The sequence below is a fragment of the Alosa pseudoharengus genome, unplaced genomic scaffold (assembly GCF_046254945.1).
Source record: "Alosa pseudoharengus isolate Yale_2024_CS ecotype anadromous, Long Island Sound unplaced genomic scaffold, YU_APseudo_1.1 YU_APseudo_1.1_scf_11, whole genome shotgun sequence".
Lineage (NCBI taxonomy): Eukaryota > Metazoa > Chordata > Actinopteri > Clupeiformes > Clupeidae > Alosa > Alosa pseudoharengus.
Window position 1 is genome coordinate 13,433,766 of NW_027468576.1, and position 18,398 is coordinate 13,452,163.

An 18,398-nucleotide genomic window follows, 5' to 3' on the forward strand; every position below is an offset into this window, starting at 1 on the left:
CACCCCCCGCTGAAATGTCCCACCCACTTTCAGAATGCCTCCAACGCCCATAGTCCTAGTAGTAGGCTAGATCGCTTTGATACCAATGTTAATTAAACTCTGGGACCCTGGTCCCAGGGATGGATTACTGCCCAGGCCCAGGGGCACAAGGTGTCAGGGGGCCCTTGAAGCCCAAGCCTTTGCATGGAATCATTGCCTCAATATCAACACATCAGGATGTAGGCTATTAATCTGATTGAATTTAGTATTGCCCATCCCCAAAATGAACCAGAATACAGGAAATCACATTAAACAAATTAAAAAATTTCTGGGGGAGTACCCCCAAACCCCCCTTCCACATATGCGACAATTAGTGGGGAGCCCTTAATACATCTGGGCCCAGGGGCCCGAAAGTTCATAATCCGTCCATGCTTGGTCCCTACACCTGAGAACCACTGATGTACGTTTTTTTTACTGTACGGTATAATGCTGAATGAGCCAAACAAAAATTTCCGCAGCAAAACTTTGGTTGCCCCCACCAAATCTCACTCCAAGGTTTTTTTAAAAGTTAGCAGCCCTGACGTCCGGTGATAATACGGCTTCACAAGTACCAGGTCAAGGAGCGTCTTATCCGGGAGGCGCGCAACTATCTGGGAAGCCCTTAAGGCCTTTCTCAGGGGACAGATAATTTCCTTTGCAGCTAACAGAGAAAAAATTCGTAACCATCAACAAACACACCTTATAAAGCAAATTAAAGATATAGACAGTTAGTACACAACCGCCCCAATGACAGAGCTGTACAGGGAACGCTTAAAACTGAAAACTGAATTTGACTTACTTTCCACTCAAGAAACCGTACATCTTTTGCAGAGGAGTCACAGTGATTATTATGAACATGGGGAGAAGACAGGCAAACTTCTTGCCAGCCAATTAAGAGGGGCAAGAGCCAAACAGAGTATCAGTGCTTTGCGACTCGAGGATAGAGGAATAACCTCTGACCCAAATGTGATCAATTCTAAATTTAGAGAGTTCTATAGTAAATTGTATGCATCCGACTCTACAGTGAATATGAACGAAATGGAGGCTTTCCTTGGTGATTTAAAAATTCCTACCATATCTTCAGACTTAATGACACATCTTGAACAACCCATTACACAACAGGAGATTGTATCGGCTATATTCTCTATGCAATCAGGGAAGTCTCCCGGTCCAGATGGGTTTCCAGTTGAGTTTTATAGGAGATTCTCTGCTCAGCTCTCTGGTCATCTCACACTGGTTCTTGCTGATTCCCTTGAAAAAGGGACTCTACCACCAACAATGGCTCAGGCCTGTATCTCCCTGTTGGCCAAAAGTGGGAAGGACCCAATGGAATGTGCTTCATACAGACCCATCTCACTGTTAAATAATGATGTCAAGATTTTAGCAAAGGTATTGGCCAAAAGACTTGAGGGAGTCCTCCCCACTGTAATATCTCCTGACCAAACAGGGTTTATTAGAAATTGACAATCATTTTTTAATATACGTCGTCTATTCAATGTTTTATATTCTCCTTCAAAATCTGTTTCAGAATGTATTGTCTCTATGGATGCAGAAAAAGCTGGGGTAGACAGGGTAGAATGGGATTACCTGTTCACTGTTTTAGAGAAATTTGGTTTTGGCCCCGTCTTTATTTCCTGGATAAGGCTGTTCACAGCTCACCCTCTGCATCAGTCCTAACCAATAGCCAATCCTCCACTCCGTTTACTCTACATCGTGGCACCCGTCAGGGTTGTCCTCTCAGTCCTCTACTATTTGCCCTTGCTATAGAACCATTAGCAATTGCACTCTGCGAATCCAACCAAATTACAGGTGTAGTGCGGGGGGGAGCTGAGCACAGGGTCTCTTTATTTGCCGATGATCTCTTGCTTTATATTTCTAATCCAAATGTGTCATTACCTGTTGCTTTGTCCTTGCTTGACAAATTTAGCCAGTTCTCTGGATATAAATTGAACTTGCACAAGAGCGAACTTTTCCCTATTAGTCATGAAGCGTTACAACTGCACTTAACTGTACCTTTTAGGATTGCTAAGAGTAATTTTACATACCTAGGAGTCAACGTTACCCGCTCTTACAACCACCTCTTCAAGGCTAATTTTGCCAAACTACTAGAACAAACTAAACAGGACCTCAACTGAACATGACTCTCATTGGATGTATCAACTCAATCAAAATGACCATTCTTCCCAAGTACTTATATCTGTTCCAATGCATACCTATCTTTCTTCCCTTATCATTTTTCAAATCTTTGGATTCTATAATTTCATCATTCATTTGGAATGGTAAACAGCCTAGACTTCGTAAAGCCTTTCTTCAAAGACCAAAAGACCAGGGTGGCATGGCTCTTTCTAATTTTAAATACTACTACTGGGCGGCCAACATACGATGCATGTTATATTGGTGGCGTTACCATCTCAGCCGTGATTGTCTATCCTGGGTTCTCATGGAAAGCAGTGCTTGCAAGCAGACCTCTCTGTCAGCATATTTGGGTGCTGCTCTTCCTGGGATTGGACGTACACCTACAAATAACCCAGTTGTGGACCACTCTCTTAGAGTGTGGGCTCAGTTCAAGAAGACTGAAGAAGATTCTCTCTTCTAAGCCCCATAGCGTTAAATCATCTCTTTGCTCCATCACTACAGGATAAGACATTCATGGCATGGCATGACTTAGGGCTCCGCTGTTTTCAAGACCTGTTTATGGAGAAGACATTTGCCTCTTTTAAGCAGTTGTTAGGAAAGTATGTCTTGCCAAATACAACTTTTTTCAGATTTCTCCAGGTGAGGAATTTTGTGCGCAGGTACCGAACTTCCCATCTATGCCTGTCAATCCTTTAGATGACTTTCTCAGTCTTGACCCATTTAAGAAGGGAGCTATTTCAGCGTTATATAAATGAATATCAGGTGTGACCTCCCCATCTTTGACTGTTGTCCGGGCTGCATGGGAGCAGGACCTGGTTCTATGCTTTCCAGATAATGTCTGGGATTCTATTCTTAAGCAGGTACATGGCTCTTCTATGTGTGCACGTCACTCCCTTATACAGTTTAAGGTTGTGCACCGTGTTAATCTGTCTAAAGTAAAACTTTCTAAAATATATCCAAATGTTTCTCCACTATGTGATAAGTGTAAAAGTGTGGATGCCTCCCTAATTCATTTATGTACTGGTCCTGTCCCTCTCTAGAAACTTTTTGGCGTTCGGTTTTTGAGACCCTCTCTGAAATCCTAAACCACAAGATCGACCCAGATCCTCTTGTGGCACTGTTTGGGGTTGCCCCAGAGGAACTTCTGCTACCTGTAGCAAAACATAAGACCCTGGCCTTTGCCTCATTGCTAGCATGCTAATGGAAGGAGTCTTACCCACCCAAACACGCGCACTGGGTCAAGGACACACTGTCCTTCCTCTCACTAGAAAAGATTAGATATAGTCTCAGAGGATCAGTAAATAAATTCTACAAGATCTTTTTTGTTTAATTTATTTATTTTATGATATTTACTCCTATGTTATGGGTGTGTATGGGGGAGGGGAGGGGGGGGGGGTTGCAATTATATCGAACTGTTAAACTTCATATCTTGTCTGTAATAAAATTGGAAAAAAAAAAAAAAAAAAATAGGGGCATCCATAGCAGCATATCCATGTGATTTTGTACTTACCTTCCATATGTCCTTGCCAAGGTAAACCTCCTGCAGACCCAGGCTTGGAGCATAAAGGGACAGACCCTCAACTCTCTGTTTAATTAGGATGGATTCTACAGAAATACAGGAACAAAAATAATCAACCCAATATATTCATACGGATCCATTGATAAATATTTCCATGGTATTAAGGGATTTAAGATGGACCTGTTGGATGTTGATAGGGAAGGTTGGAGATTGGAACCTCTAATCCATTAACCTTTACAAGCATGTTATTGCCCATGGGGTACAGGTCAATATCGCTGTGGGAGTATTAAATATAATCAACAAGACAAAGTAGAGACAGAAACAGAATTGTTGTTGAGGTGTAGTACAGTGGTAATGATACAAGACTTACATGTCAGACACCTTCACACTGAGGTGCTTCTGTTCAGAGATCTGATCTTTCTTCATGAGAACAATGAACTTAAGCTCTGGAGTGCAGTCCTGAGCCAGCACTTGGTAGCAGGAGACTGGCATCTCATTCTTGTACTTCCTGTTGTTGAATGTGGTCAGTGTGTCACGGATCATGCTACACTGAGCTGGGGGGGGGGGGGGGATTACAATCTTGAGAATACTGACAGTACCAGAAATGAATCTATTTCAACATCTTGAACAGTGTTTGTCATAATAATAATAAAAAAAATAATAAAGATTCTGATTTCTTTCAGCTACCAGAGGTGCCTTCAGCAATAAGGTTTTTGAAATGTTCAGTTATATCTTCCTCTGGAAATAGGCGGTCAACATATTCTTTTGCGAGTGGCAGGGCAATGGGCAAAGGCACAGCCTTGGACAGGGTCATCTACAGCAGAATAAACCACAAGAGAAACAGCAATTGAAACCATATGAAATCTACTATTTCACCCAAACTCAAAAACCAACAACCATTCACCTGAGGTGTTGGAAACTGACTAAACCCTTAATTGTTATAAGGTCAGAGAAAACAATCTACCTTGGGTGTCTTCAGAATGATATTCAGGGTCTTCGCAGTGGGGACAGCAATGGTCAGTCCAACGTCTTTGTCAGTGTTCTTCTCATTGGCTACTGAGATTCCACCCAAAAAGGCGGCCTGGGGGATGTATTCAGCCACCCTTGGTGGACACGGAATAGAAGACTGTTAAGAACCATGGGAAACACATCTAGCTTTCCTATATTTCAGAGACAAAATACAGAATGCAGTGTGTTTTAGACAGACTACCTCTTTGCAATGACAAAAACAATGGCAGGGAGTTTCACCCATTCCATTTCGAGACGGGCAGCAGGACTTAAGCCAACTACTCCAGTCTCAGCCTTCAAAATGGTGGCATATTCCTGGCAGTCTGCTCCCCAAGCAATCTTAGCCTGATGACAGACATTTTAAGGATATATTTGTTACATTAAGAAAGTCAAGTGTTAATGTCATGGTGATGAAGAGGAAGATTAGAGAAAGTCTGATGTTAGTGTCACACCATGACTTTGTGCTTGCTAAGCACAATGCTGTCGGCACAGATCCTCCACTTGTCAGTCTCAGCCAGAGCAGAGATGATGGTCTGCAGTCTGAAGTTGGTCTTGTCAAGATAGGCAGCAGCCTGGTATCCCAGCAGCTTTTGGTCAGCTCTCACAGCGCGGAAGATGACTGCCCCAACAGGAGCGATGGCGTTTCCAAGGAACTCATTCTAGTGATTGTACATTTGTAGTTAAATTGTGCATCCCATTCTCGTAATTTTTGATTATACTACAAATTTGATGTATGTTAATAATAGTTTTTACCTGCTTGTAAATGGCCTCAAAGCTGGATGCACTACTTCTGCTCACATCAGTGCTGGTTCTGTGCTTTTGTACAGAAACATAAAGCATTAACATAATTTAATACACGGCATACAAGAGGAAAAGGATGCAAAAATAATTGTCAAAAAACGTATATGGTCATTACCAGGTGGACGTGGTTCTTGGTGAACTTGTGCATTGGTTCCTGGAAAGGACATATTTGAAATGTTTATTACAGTGCATGAAAATGCACTGTACTGTTCTTCCTAGGCTTCTTCTTATTAGAGGGCATGAAAATGCACTCTACTGTTATCCGATTTATTAGAGGGCATGAAAATGCACTCTACTGTTATCCGATTTCTTATTATTATAGTGCATGAAAATGCACTATACTGTTCTTCCTAGGCTTCTTATTACAGTGCATGAAAATGCACTGTACTGTTCTTCCTAGGCTTCTTCTTCTTCTTCTTCTTCTAACGCACTTAATGCAGCTTCAACCGTTTAACTTAGAAACTTCATTCAAACTTTGTCACGTAGATCTTACTTAGGACACCCGGGCAATGTATTTTTCAACTTTGTAACTTTTATACTTTTTAAACTATTAATTAAAAACTATAAAAATTTCCCCATTGACTTAACATTGCCCTTTATGACATCACAGCAATTAGAATCTTCTGCCAGATGGTCAGGCCACCTGGATCAACTGCCAGTCTCAGGCTTTAAGCATACAAATTGGCTGCTATTAAGACTACACATCCTGTTCAACTGCTTCCTCTGCCAAAAACTGTTTTAAAATAAAAGTCCTCACTACAATATTTCACTGTTAAACAATTTAACCCTTTAAACTACTGAACTTTTTAACTGTTCAGCCATTGTAACTGTTACTTGTCATCAACTATGACTCCTACCCACTGTAGCTAGTTAGCATGGTTAGCATAGTTAGCATGTTAGCATTGCTAACATTTTTAGCAAAACTGCTAAAAATGATTAGCTAAGTTAGCTAAGTCACATGGTTAGCATAATTAGCATGTTAACATTGTTAACATGCTAGTTAGCATAGTTAGCATAATTGTTAAAAATGATTAGCTAGGTTATCTAAGTAACATGGTTAGCATAGTTAGCATGCTAGTTAGCATAGTTAGCATAACTGCTAAAAATGATTAGCTAAGTAACATAGTTAGCATGTTAGCAAGCATAGTTAGCATAACTATTAAAAATGATTAGCTAGGTTAGCTAAGTCAAATGCTTAACATATTTAGCATTTTAACTTTGTTAGCATGCTGGTTAACATTATTATCTTTGTTAACATAGCTAGCATTACTGCTAGCAAACATTGGAGCCATTCCAACTGTTAGTTATCGTCAACTATCTACCTAAATAATTTAACCTTTTAAATGATCAACCTATTTAACTGTTCAGTCATTCCAACTATATTAAACCTTATCTACCAAGCAAATAATTTAACCAAATAAACTCATCATATTTTTGCATTTTCATGCACTATATTTCCTTCAGGAAATGCTTTTCTAGTTATTTTTCTTCTACGTATTTGTGCGTTTAATTCAGCTTCAACCGTTTGACATAGAAACTTAGGTGACTTCAGCTATGTATTTTTCAACTTTGTAACTTTTATACTTTTTGAACTATTAATTAAAAACTACTAAAATGTTTCCCATAGACTTAACATTGGCGATTATGACATCACAGTAGGGCACTTAGAATCCTATGCCAAGTGTTCCGGCCACCTCCAGCAACTGTCTGTCTCAGGCTTTAAGCATACAATCTGGCTCTATTAAGACTACAGATCCTGTTCAACTGCTTCCTCTGCCAACAACTGTTTCAAAATAAAAGTCTCCACTACAATAATTCCCTATTAAATAACTAAATAATTTAAATACTATTTAACTGTTCAACTATTCCAACTGTCATCATCGACTATGCCTCTAGCCTACTATATTAAACCACCACCTAATTTCCATAGCAACCAACATGATTATACTAGCAAACCACTGTAGTAACTCCTTTATTTCTGATAGTAGCCACCATGGACACCCTAGCCGCAACCTAGCAATGACTTCAAGTACCCTAGCAACAGCCTAGCAGCCTGCCCACAACTGTTTCAAAATAAAAAGTACTCACTACAATAATTCCCTATTAAATAACCTAACAATTTTCACTCTCCAACTATTTAACTGTTCAGCCTATCCAACTGTCAATCGTCATCAACTACAACACCCGCCAACTGTTTCCTCTGTCCTCAACTTCAAAATAAGTCCTCAATACAATAATTATATAAAATAATTTAACTATTTAAACTACTCAACTATTTAACTGTTCGGCCATTCCAACTGTCAGCTGTCATCAACTATGACTCCCCGCCAGCTTTTTTCTCTATCTGACCTCCATCTTTTTACTTAGATTATATTTTAGACAATATTCAACAATATTTCATTCAGCAGCCATTTTTGCATTTTCATGCACTCGTAATTCCCTGGAATTACATTCTCTAGTTAGAGGGCATGAAAATGCACTCTACTGTTATCCGATTTATTCTTATTATTTTTCTTCTACGTATTTGTGCGTTTAATTCATGTAACGGTGCGGTTGCCCGTTACGGCTACAGTTTATTTCATACGGGAGCTAAATCCAAAGAACGGACAACATGATTTACAAACACACTTTATTTGCACACACGAGCACGAACATGAACGGCATCCAGCATGGTTGCAATGGCAACTGCAAAACACAAACGCATACGGGACAATATTAATTATCAGCCTTACTTTCAGGGTGGCCAACTGAAGGTTGACGGAACACGGACATTCAGCAAACTTTTCATTGTGCCGGACAATAGAGCTGCACAGTCCCGCCCACAGCCGATGCCGGAAGTAAAAATTCAATGCAATTTCTCCATTGACAATTGCGGTATAAGCCATAAAAACTTAACTGCACGTGGTAGACTTAAAACCAGCTACGGCTGTACTAAGCGATTGTATATGCTCATATAGACGCCAAGAGTTCATGGGGCACTAACCTTGTTTTGAGATAAATGCCTTTTATTCGCGATCTCTTGGATAAGTACTTCATTACCCACAATCCTGAACAATCCCAGAATCCCACAGTGATGCCTCTGATTGGTGGAAAGGCCGTTATGGTCATAGTTTGAAACTCTCAGCGAAAATTATTGACAAAGATGGCGGAGTATTTTACTGCCTATGGCGAAAATCTTAATATGATTAAAAACTTTCTTGACGAATATTGGTACTTGTATCAACAAGGATTGTGGTTTATACATCACACGAACTTAGTCAGGGCCAATACACTATCAAATAGACCACTGTAAATGTTAGTTCAAACACTCAAACTTTTCAGGTGGCCGACAGGCTAACCTTTAGCATTTCCGAGATTGTATGTCATTACATAATGCAGCTAACATTAGCCTACATGCTGCAACACAGGTATGAAATATATTATGTTTTAGTCAGTGTCCAAAGGGGTGAAAGCCACTTTAAATCGGGTCACATTATTGACTGTAGTCTGTCCGAGTCAGCTTGTGGGTTTTGTAAGGGCCAGCATGAGGGACAAGACCTACAAAGTTGTGGTGAGTTAAGCAGGGAGGTTGGTAACGTTAATGCTGCTAGTTAACATTAGCTAGGCTACTGTAGCCTTCATACTGTATGATTCATATCAATCATTAACCTAGGAATACTTCTTTGTGCATTTAATGAACATTTTGTGTAATAACTCACGGCAAATTAATAAACTGAATATAGTGGTCCAAGAGCAGACCATGCACCGGTCCATGCATCAGCCCGACTGAGCAGTGATGACAGCATAGGATGACAGTTAGGTATGACACACCATGTTGCTAACGTTAACGTTAAAGGGGTGGTTCAGGATTTTGGACATAGGACCTCATTTCCAAGTAAGCAAGTGTGATATTTATCAGTGGAGACTTTTCAACACGTTTCATCCAGTCCTTCTAATTGCAGAGTTCGCAGGTGCTAGGCTAGCGCAAGTCAACGGTATGTGCTAGCCTGCCACTAAAAACAGTCTTACCCACTCCAAAGTACACCCGAGGCAAATAAATTATAACGCCAGACGATGTAAATGTCTGTTTTGATAGTGTTATTTCTAACGTTATTCTATCCTTGCATTTCAACGATCGCATTACATTTTGAGGGACTAGTTTCTTAGCAGCGGCGGAATTATACTTGCTCCGGTTAGTAGTACTGCGCCGAAAAGTAAACAGTAAAGCGCACTCCAATGGGGATACCTAGTAGTAGCCTTGGTAATATCAGTCCACCGCTGAGATGCAAAATGACTACTACCAACTTCAGGGACCAAAGTATAACTATTGCAACGCGATGCGAGGGTAGTTGTATTTCTCACACTATTCTATCAACACAGACATTTACATCGATTGTCTGAAATTTGCCTCGGTTGTACTTTGGAGTGGGTAAGACTGTCTTTAGTGGCAGGCTAGCACATACCGTTGACTTGCGCTAGCCTAGCACCTGTGAACTCTGCAATTAGAAGGACTGGACAAAAAACGTGTTGAAAACGGTCTCCACTGATAAATATCACACTTGCTTATTTGGAAATGAGGTCTTATGTCCAAAATCCTGAACCACCCCTTTAACCGCTTTCACACACACACACACGATATAAAATACACGATGATAAATATAAAATTCAATATCAAAACACTATTATTTACACGATTACTCCTGAAATAACTGCTATTAACTGCACATTCACTATATAAAAATCACTGTTTGGAGGAAAGGGTTCGCGTGCTGTCGCCGGTTGGAAATGGTTTCAATGGCAAAATAAATCTCGCCGATTTTGCCTATATTATTCAGTGAGACGCGGTGGTTTATGGGATGAATAGTTCCTTCGCTCGGAATGAAAATATGTACACAGTCTTGTACCTTTGACTTTTTTTGGATTTTCTCTTCGTTTTTTCACTCGAAATGATATGTTGTATGCTTATGAGTTATGCCGTAGCTGGTTAGCCTAAGACATGCTGTAAAACTCCTTAGATATGAATTTTTCCAAACGTCAATGGGACAAATGAATGGGAATCTTACATCCGGCACCTAACCGCATTTTGGCTGTGGGCGGGACTGTGCAGCTCTATAGCGCTTCCTGGTCTGGGGACCATACCTGTCAACGTTTAGCTTTCCAAAAACGGGAGATTTTTTTTCGGGGGGATGTCAGTGTTTATACCGGATCTGTGTTTGCATATTTAATACGTTTCATACACGTGTTTCAACACTGCATTTCGGTCGTTGCTTTTACCTTACCATTACCTTACGCATGCCAGTTTTTCACTCGAAATGATATGTTGTATGCTTATGAGTTATGCCGTAGCTGGTTAGCCTAAGACATGCTGTAAAACTCTTTAGATATGAATTTTTCCAAACGTCAATGGGACAAATGAATGGGAATCTTACATCCGGCACCTAACCGCATTTTGGCTGTGGGCGGGACTGTGCAGCTCTATAGCGCTTCCTGGTCTGGGGACCATACCTGTCAACGTTTAGCTTTCCAAAAACGGGAGATTTTTTTTCGGGGGGATGTCAGTGTTTATACCGGATCTGTGTTTGCATATTTAATACGTTTCATACACGTGTTTCAACACTGCATTTCGGTCGTTGCTTTTACCTTACCATTACCTTACGCATGCCAGTTATGTATTCACCAGCTGCCTGCCTGCAGCCTACTTCCAAAACTCCAAAGCTGCTTGCTGTCAGATTTGGTTCCGAGGGAACAAGTTCAGTGTATCAGCAACACTCAATAACAGTTTATGTGATGTGTTAATCAATTAAATTCCCAACAATTTCACAACAGCTAGTTCTGGAGTAGGCCATTCATCTAGCCCGCTTGCTTACGATGAGACTCAGGCTGCGCAGTTTGCACCCGCTTCCTTATTTGGGTTTTGGGTTGCCAGGTTTTAGCCTATGACAAAACGGTTGAAATTGAAACTAAGTGATCGTGTATGTGTAGGGTGTATTTCATACACAATCTGGCAACCTGAATGCATCAATGATTTTAAAATGAAGTTTGATGGCCATGCAAATTACGGGAGTTTTCCGGGAGAAATAACAAAACGGGAGGGTCCTGGGAGATGACCTTGAAATACGGGAGAAACCCGGGAAAAACGGGAGTGTTGACAGGTATGCTGGGGACTGAGAAAAGACCCTGACGGAAAGTCGCAAGCTGTGGGTTTTATGGTATGGAATGTATTATTGGATATTTATATAGAGAAGATGCGTTTTGTTAGTTGATTGATTAATTGATTGTGCATTGGTTTAGTCGGCAGAGTTAAATTCTCTGGTGGGACTATGGTTGAGGGCAGAAGGAGGTAGAATGGTCTGAGGTGAGCAAGTCATTGCCCCTGCGTATAGGCCTAACACTCGTTTTGTGATTTGCAGCAGTTTACCCTATAATTGAAGAGGGTGGTCAAAGTTAATTTTGATATGTTTTGAAAGTTTAGTGATTGATTTGAGAGTTTTGTTTGGAGTTTGTTTTTTTTCTTTTATTTTCCGATTTTCTCCATACTGGTACATGCATGCAGCTGCTAAGGTGGAAATAAAACCTGGCTATTTTTGAGAAACATCACCACTGTCTCCTATTTCCATCACCGCAACGCCATCCCGATCACATTTGGTGTCAGAAGAAACTAGGAGCGCCTGAATAGAGGACAGTGTGGAAGATGCCACTGGAGCCTGAGCAGTCCAAAGATGCCAAAGGCCGCCAGCAGCAGGAACAACAGCAGGTGAGAGACCTTCCGGAGGGCAATGGGGCATCAAGGCCTAATACACCTCAGCTACCAGCGGCGGTGGCGGTAGAACAACCCAAGGAACTGAAGTTCAAGGAACCGAAGCTTCACCCACTAGCTGAGGATGACCTCATACACTTCATCTTGGTCGAGAGAGTGGCAGCAACGAGCATACGGCCGGAGTCTACTGGGGCTCTACTTCGAGAGGCCCTGCTTCGAGGGGGCCTTGCTCTTCTCGGAACGACAGGCGTCGTCTGCAGAGGAGGGGGGAAGTGTAACGGTGCGGTTGCCCGTTACGGCTACATACATGCTAGTTAGCATAGTTAACATAACTATTAAAAATGATTAGCTAAGTTAGCTAAGTAACATGGTTAGCATAGTTAGCATGTTAGCATTGCTAACATGCTAGTTAGCATAGTTAGCATAACTGCTAAAAATGATTAGCTAGGTTAGCTAAGTCACATGGTTAACATTTTAGCATTGTTAGCATGCTAGTTAGCATAGTTAGCATAACTACTAAAAATGATAAGCTAAGTTAGCTAAGTCACATGGTTAGCATAGTTAACATAGTTAACGTGCTAGTTAGCATAGTTAGTATAAATACTAAAAATGATAAGCTAAGTTAGCTAAGTCACATGGTTAGCATAGTTAACATAGTTAATAGCATTAGCATTATTAACATTTAAAAAAACTGCTAGAAAACATTAGCTAAATTAACTAAGTAACTTGGTTACCATTATTATCTTTGTTAACATAGTTAGCATAACTGCTAGCAAACATTAGAGCCATTCCAACTGTTAGTTATCGTCAACTATCTACCTAAATAATTTAACCATTTAAACTATCCACCTATTCAACTGTTCAGTCATTCCAACTATATTAAACCTCATCTACCTAGCAACCAATATAGTTTGTTTTTACTCTATGATATTTTACATCATATTTTTGCATTTTCATGCACTGTATTTCCTTCAGAAAATGCACTGTACTGTTCTTCCTAGTCATCTTCTTATTATAGTGCATGAAAATGCACTGTACTGTTCTTCCTAGGCAACAACTTATTTTTACAGTGCATGAAAATGCACTGTACTGTTCTTCCTAGGCAACAACTTATGTTTCTTATTACAGTGCATGAAAATGCACTGTACTGTTCTTCCTAGGCTTCTTATTATTATTATTCCGCTTACCACTTTTTCCATACGCAATTTCTCTTGAACAGTTTAACTTAGAAACTTCATTCAAACTTTGTAACGTAGGTCTTCAAACAGATCGGGTTGCTATGTCTTTTCAACTTTGAAACTTTTATACTTTTTAAACTATTAAAGAAAAACTTTTTAAAAATCCCCATAGACTTAACATTGCTGATTATGACATCATAATACGGCCATTAAGCAATTAGAATCCTATGGCAGGTGTTCAGGCCACCTGCAGCCTCAGGCTTTAAGCATACAATCTGGGTCAATTAAGACTACACATCCTATTCAACTGTTTCCTCTGCCCAAAACTGTTTCAAAATAAAAGTCCTCACTACAATAATCCACTGTTAAACAATGTAACCCATTAAACTACTGAACTTTTTACATTCAACTTTTAAACGGTCTACTTTTAAACTATCATTAAACTATCTATCTATTAAACTAGCTGTCTATCAACAACTTTTAAACTATCTACATTCAACTTTTAAACTTTTAAACTATATACATTCACTAGCTGTCTATCAACAACTTTTAACTTGTAATCAACTATGTCAACACTTTTCATCAACTATGACTCCTACCCACTGTAGCTAGTTAGCATGGTTAACAAAGTTAGCATGTTAGCATTTTTAGCAAAACTGCTAAAAATGATTAGCTAAGTCACATAGTTAGCATGTTAGCATGCTAGTTAGCATAGTTAGCATAACTGCTAAAAATGATTAGCTAAGTTAGATAAGTAACATGGTTAACATATTTAGCATGCTAGCATGTTAGCATGCTAGTTAGCATATTTAGGAAAACTGCTAAAAATTATTAGCTAGGTTAGCTAAGTAACATGGTTAACATAGTTAGCATGCTAGCATGTTAACATGTTAATTAGCATAGTTAGCATAAGTACTAAAAATGATTAGCTAAGTTAGCTAAGTAACATGGTTAACATAGTTAGCATGCTAACATTGTTAGCATGCTAGTTAGCATAGTTAGCATAACTATTAAAAATAATAAGCTTGGTTAGCTAAGTCACATGGTTAATATAGTTAGCATGTTAGCATTGCTAACATAGTTACCATGTTTAACAAAACTGCTAGAAAATGTTAGTTAAGTTAGCTAAGTAACATGGTTAACATGTTAGCATTGCTAGCACTGTTATAAAACATTAGCTAAGTAGCATGGTTAGCAGAATTAAAAATCTTAGCATAACTGCTAGCAAACATTAGAGCCATTCCAACTTTCAGTTATCGTCAAATGTCTACCTATACACAGCCATTAAACTATTTGAATATCAACATTCATTCAACTTCCAGTCTGTCAACAACTTTTAAACTATTTACATTCAACTTTTAAATGGTCTACTTTTAAACTATCAACTTTTATTAAGCTACGCAACCACCATGTCTATCCTAGCATCACCGTAGTAACCATCTCTGTATTATCTGTTTTAACTATACATGATATTTTACATCACAACTTTAGCATTTTCATGCACTGGTAATTCCTTGGAATTGCATTTCTAGTTATTATTATTCCGCTTACCACTTTTTCCATACGCAATTTCTCTTGAACAGTTTAACTTGGAAACTTCATTCAAACATTGTAACGTAGGTCTTCAAACAGATCGGGTTGCTATGTCTTTTCAACTTTGAAACTTTTATACTTTTTTAACTATTAAAGAAAAACTTTTTAAAAATCCCCATAGACTTAACATTGCCGATTATGACATCATAATACGGCCATTAAGCAATTAGAATCCTATGGCAGGTGTTCAGGCCACCTGCAGCCTCAGGCTTTAAGCATACAATCTGGGTCAATTAAGACTACACATCCTATTCAACTGTTTCCTCTGCCCAAAACTGTTTCAAAATAAAAGTCCTCACTACAATAATCCACTGTTAAACAATGTATTAAACTACTGAACTTTTTACATTCAACTTTTAAACGGTCTACTTTTAAACTATCATTAAACTATCTATCTATTAAACTAGCTGTCTATCAACAACTTTTAAACTATCTACATTCAACTTTTAAACTTTTAAACTATATACATTCACTAGCTGTCTATCAACAACTTTTAACTTGTCATCAACTATGTCAACACTTTTCATCAACTATGACTCCTACCCACTGTAGCTAGTTAGCATGGTTAGCAAAGTTAGCATTGTTAGCATTTTTAACAATCTGCTAAAAATGATTAGCTAGGTTAGCTAAGTCACATGGTTAGCATAGTTAGCATGCTAGCATGATAGTTAGCATGTTTAGCATAACTGCTAAAAATGATTAGCTAGGTTAGCTAAGTAACATGGTTAGCATAGTTAGCGTGCTAATATGTTAGCATGCTAGTTAGCATTTAGCAAAACTGCTAAAAATGATTAGCTAAGTTAGCTAAGTAACATGGTTAGCATAGTTATCATGCTAGCATGTTAGCATGCTAGTTAGCATTTTTAGCAAAACTGCTAAAAATGATTAGCTAGGTTAGCTAAGTAACATGGTTAGCATAGTTAATATGCTAGTTAGCATAGTTAACATAACTGCTACAAATGATTAGCTAAGTTAACTAAGTAACATGGTTAACATAGTTAGCATGCTAACTTTGTTAGCATAGTTAACATGTTTAGCAAAACTGCAAGAATATTGTTAGTTAAGTTAGCTAAGTAACATGGTTAGCATGTTAGCATTGCTAGCACTGCTATAAAACATTAGCTAAGTAGCATGGTTAGCAGAATTAAAAATCTTAGCATAACTTCTAGCAAACATTAGAGCCGTTCCAACTTTCAGTTATCGTCAAATATCTACCTATACACAGCCATTAAACTATTTGAATATCAACATTCATTAAACTGCTAGAAAACGTTAGCTAAGTAACATGGTTAGCAGGTTAGCATTGCTAGCACTGCTATAAAACATTAGCTAAGTAACATGGTTAGCATAGTTAAAAATCTTAGCATAACTGCTAGCAAACATTAGAGCCATTCCAACTTTCAGTTATCGTCAAATATCTACCTATACACAGCCATTAAACTATTTGAATATCAACATTCATTCAACTTCCAGTCTGTCAACAACTTTTAAACTACTTACCTTCAACTTTTAAACAGTCTACTTTTAAACTATCATTAAACTATCTATTAAACTAGCTGTCTATCAACAACTTTTAAACTATCTACTGTCTATCAACAACTTTTAAACTATCTACATTCAGCTTTTAAACAGTCTACTTTTAAACTATCAACTTTTATTCAGCTATGCAACCACCATGTCTATCCTAGCATCACCGTAGTAACCATCTCTGTATTATCGGTTTGAACTATACATGATATTTTACATCACAACTTTAGCATTTTCATGCACTGGTAATTCCTTGGAATTGCATTTCTAGTTATTATTATTCCGCTTACCACTTTTTCCATACGCAATTTCTCTTGAACAGTTTAACTTAGAAACTTCATTCAAACTTTGTAACGTAGGTCTTCAAACAGATCAGGTTGGTATGTCTTTTCAACTTTGAAACTTTTATACTTTTTAAACTATTAAAGAAAAACTTTTTAAAAATCCCAATAGACTTAACATTGCCGATTATGACATCATAATACGGCCGTTAAGCAATTAGAATCCTATGGCAGGTGTTCAGGCCACCTGCAGCCTCAGGCTTTAAGCATACAATCTGGGTCAATTAAGACTAAACATCCTATTAAACTGTTTCCTCTGCCCAAAACTGTTTCAAAATAAGTCCATTAAATCCTTTACTGATATTTGTGCAGAATATCAAATACCCAGAACAGACTTTTTTAAATATTTGCAAGTTTGTCACATCATTGTATCTTTACATAAAAAGGGACAACTTAGATTCTATCCCACTGAGCTGGAACAATTTATTATTACTGCTACTTCGGTTAAGGGGAAGATATCCCACCTGTACAGAACTCTATCTGAAAGTTCACAGAACTCTTTTTTGTCTCTGAGAACAAACTGGGAAATAGAGTTTAAAATGACTTTCAGTGAAAAAGAATGGTTAATTCTGTGCACCCAATTTACCTCACCTTTGACTACAAACATTAAAGTTAAAGAAAGTAATTATAAATTCCTGTATAAATACTATATAACTCCAGTGAAGCTTAATAAGTTTGATGGTACTAATTCTCCTATGTGTAGAAAATGTGAAACTGAATTTGGAACATTTATGCATTTATTTTGGCATTGTAAAGCTGTTCACTCCTTTTGGGAGAAGATTCATAAAGCAATTCAGGATATGTGTAACTGTACTTTTGAGCTGTGCCCCATGTTATATTTGTTGAATTACGATGTGGAAAATAAGTTTCCCTATACAAGAAAATGTGTGTTTATAATGCTTTCCTATTTTGCTAAAAAATGTATACTTAGTACATGGATTTCCCAGTCAGGACCCACTTTAGGTCAATGGCTGGAACAAATAATAGACTTATTGCCAATCGAAGAAATCACAAGCAAACGACATTCAAGACTGCAAGATTACTTATCCACTTGGTCCTTAATATTGAACTATATACATACTATAAAATGACTAACTTAGATTGAATAATGGATAACCCACAGACTGTGATAACGTAGGATTATTATTATTATTGTTCTGATTGTTATTGTCTTTTTTTTTTTCTTTTCTTTTCCTTTTCTTTTCTGTCCTGTGGATGTGTCTAGATGTGTTGTCCCTGCTGTTTTGTGTGTTGTCGTGTTTCGATGTGTGTGTGTTGTATGTGCTAAATTGTGAATAAAAAAATAAATAAATAAAAAAAAATAAAAAAAAAGTCCTCACTACAATTATCCACTGTTAAACAATGTAACCCATTAAACTACTGAACTTTTTACATTTAACTTTTAAACGGTCTACTTTTAAACTATATATCTATTAAACTAGCTGTCTATCAACAACTTTTAAACTATCTACATTCAACTTTTAAACTTTTAAACTATATACATTCAACTTTTAAACAGTCTACTTTTAAACTATTATTAA

General features: G+C 38.1%; 1 protein-coding gene across 1 annotated transcript in view; it reads right to left on the reverse strand.

The window, feature by feature from the left end:
- Positions 1-18,398, reverse strand: part of LOC143116754 (vitellogenin-like) — a 49,894-nt gene that overhangs the window by 14,297 nt on the left and 17,199 nt on the right. Inside the window, exons 23-31 of the mRNA XM_076278044.1 lie at positions 5,598-5,636; positions 5,435-5,497; positions 5,134-5,340; positions 4,884-5,026; positions 4,638-4,776; positions 4,361-4,487; positions 4,044-4,227; positions 3,854-3,948; positions 3,665-3,759 (exon numbers count right to left, since the gene is read on the reverse strand). Of these exons, the coding sequence (XP_076134159.1) occupies positions 3,665-3,759; positions 3,854-3,948; positions 4,044-4,227; positions 4,361-4,487; positions 4,638-4,776; positions 4,884-5,026; positions 5,134-5,340; positions 5,435-5,497; positions 5,598-5,636 (1,092 nt within the window). The remainder of the gene's footprint in view (positions 1-3,664; positions 3,760-3,853; positions 3,949-4,043; positions 4,228-4,360; positions 4,488-4,637; positions 4,777-4,883; positions 5,027-5,133; positions 5,341-5,434; positions 5,498-5,597; positions 5,637-18,398) is intronic.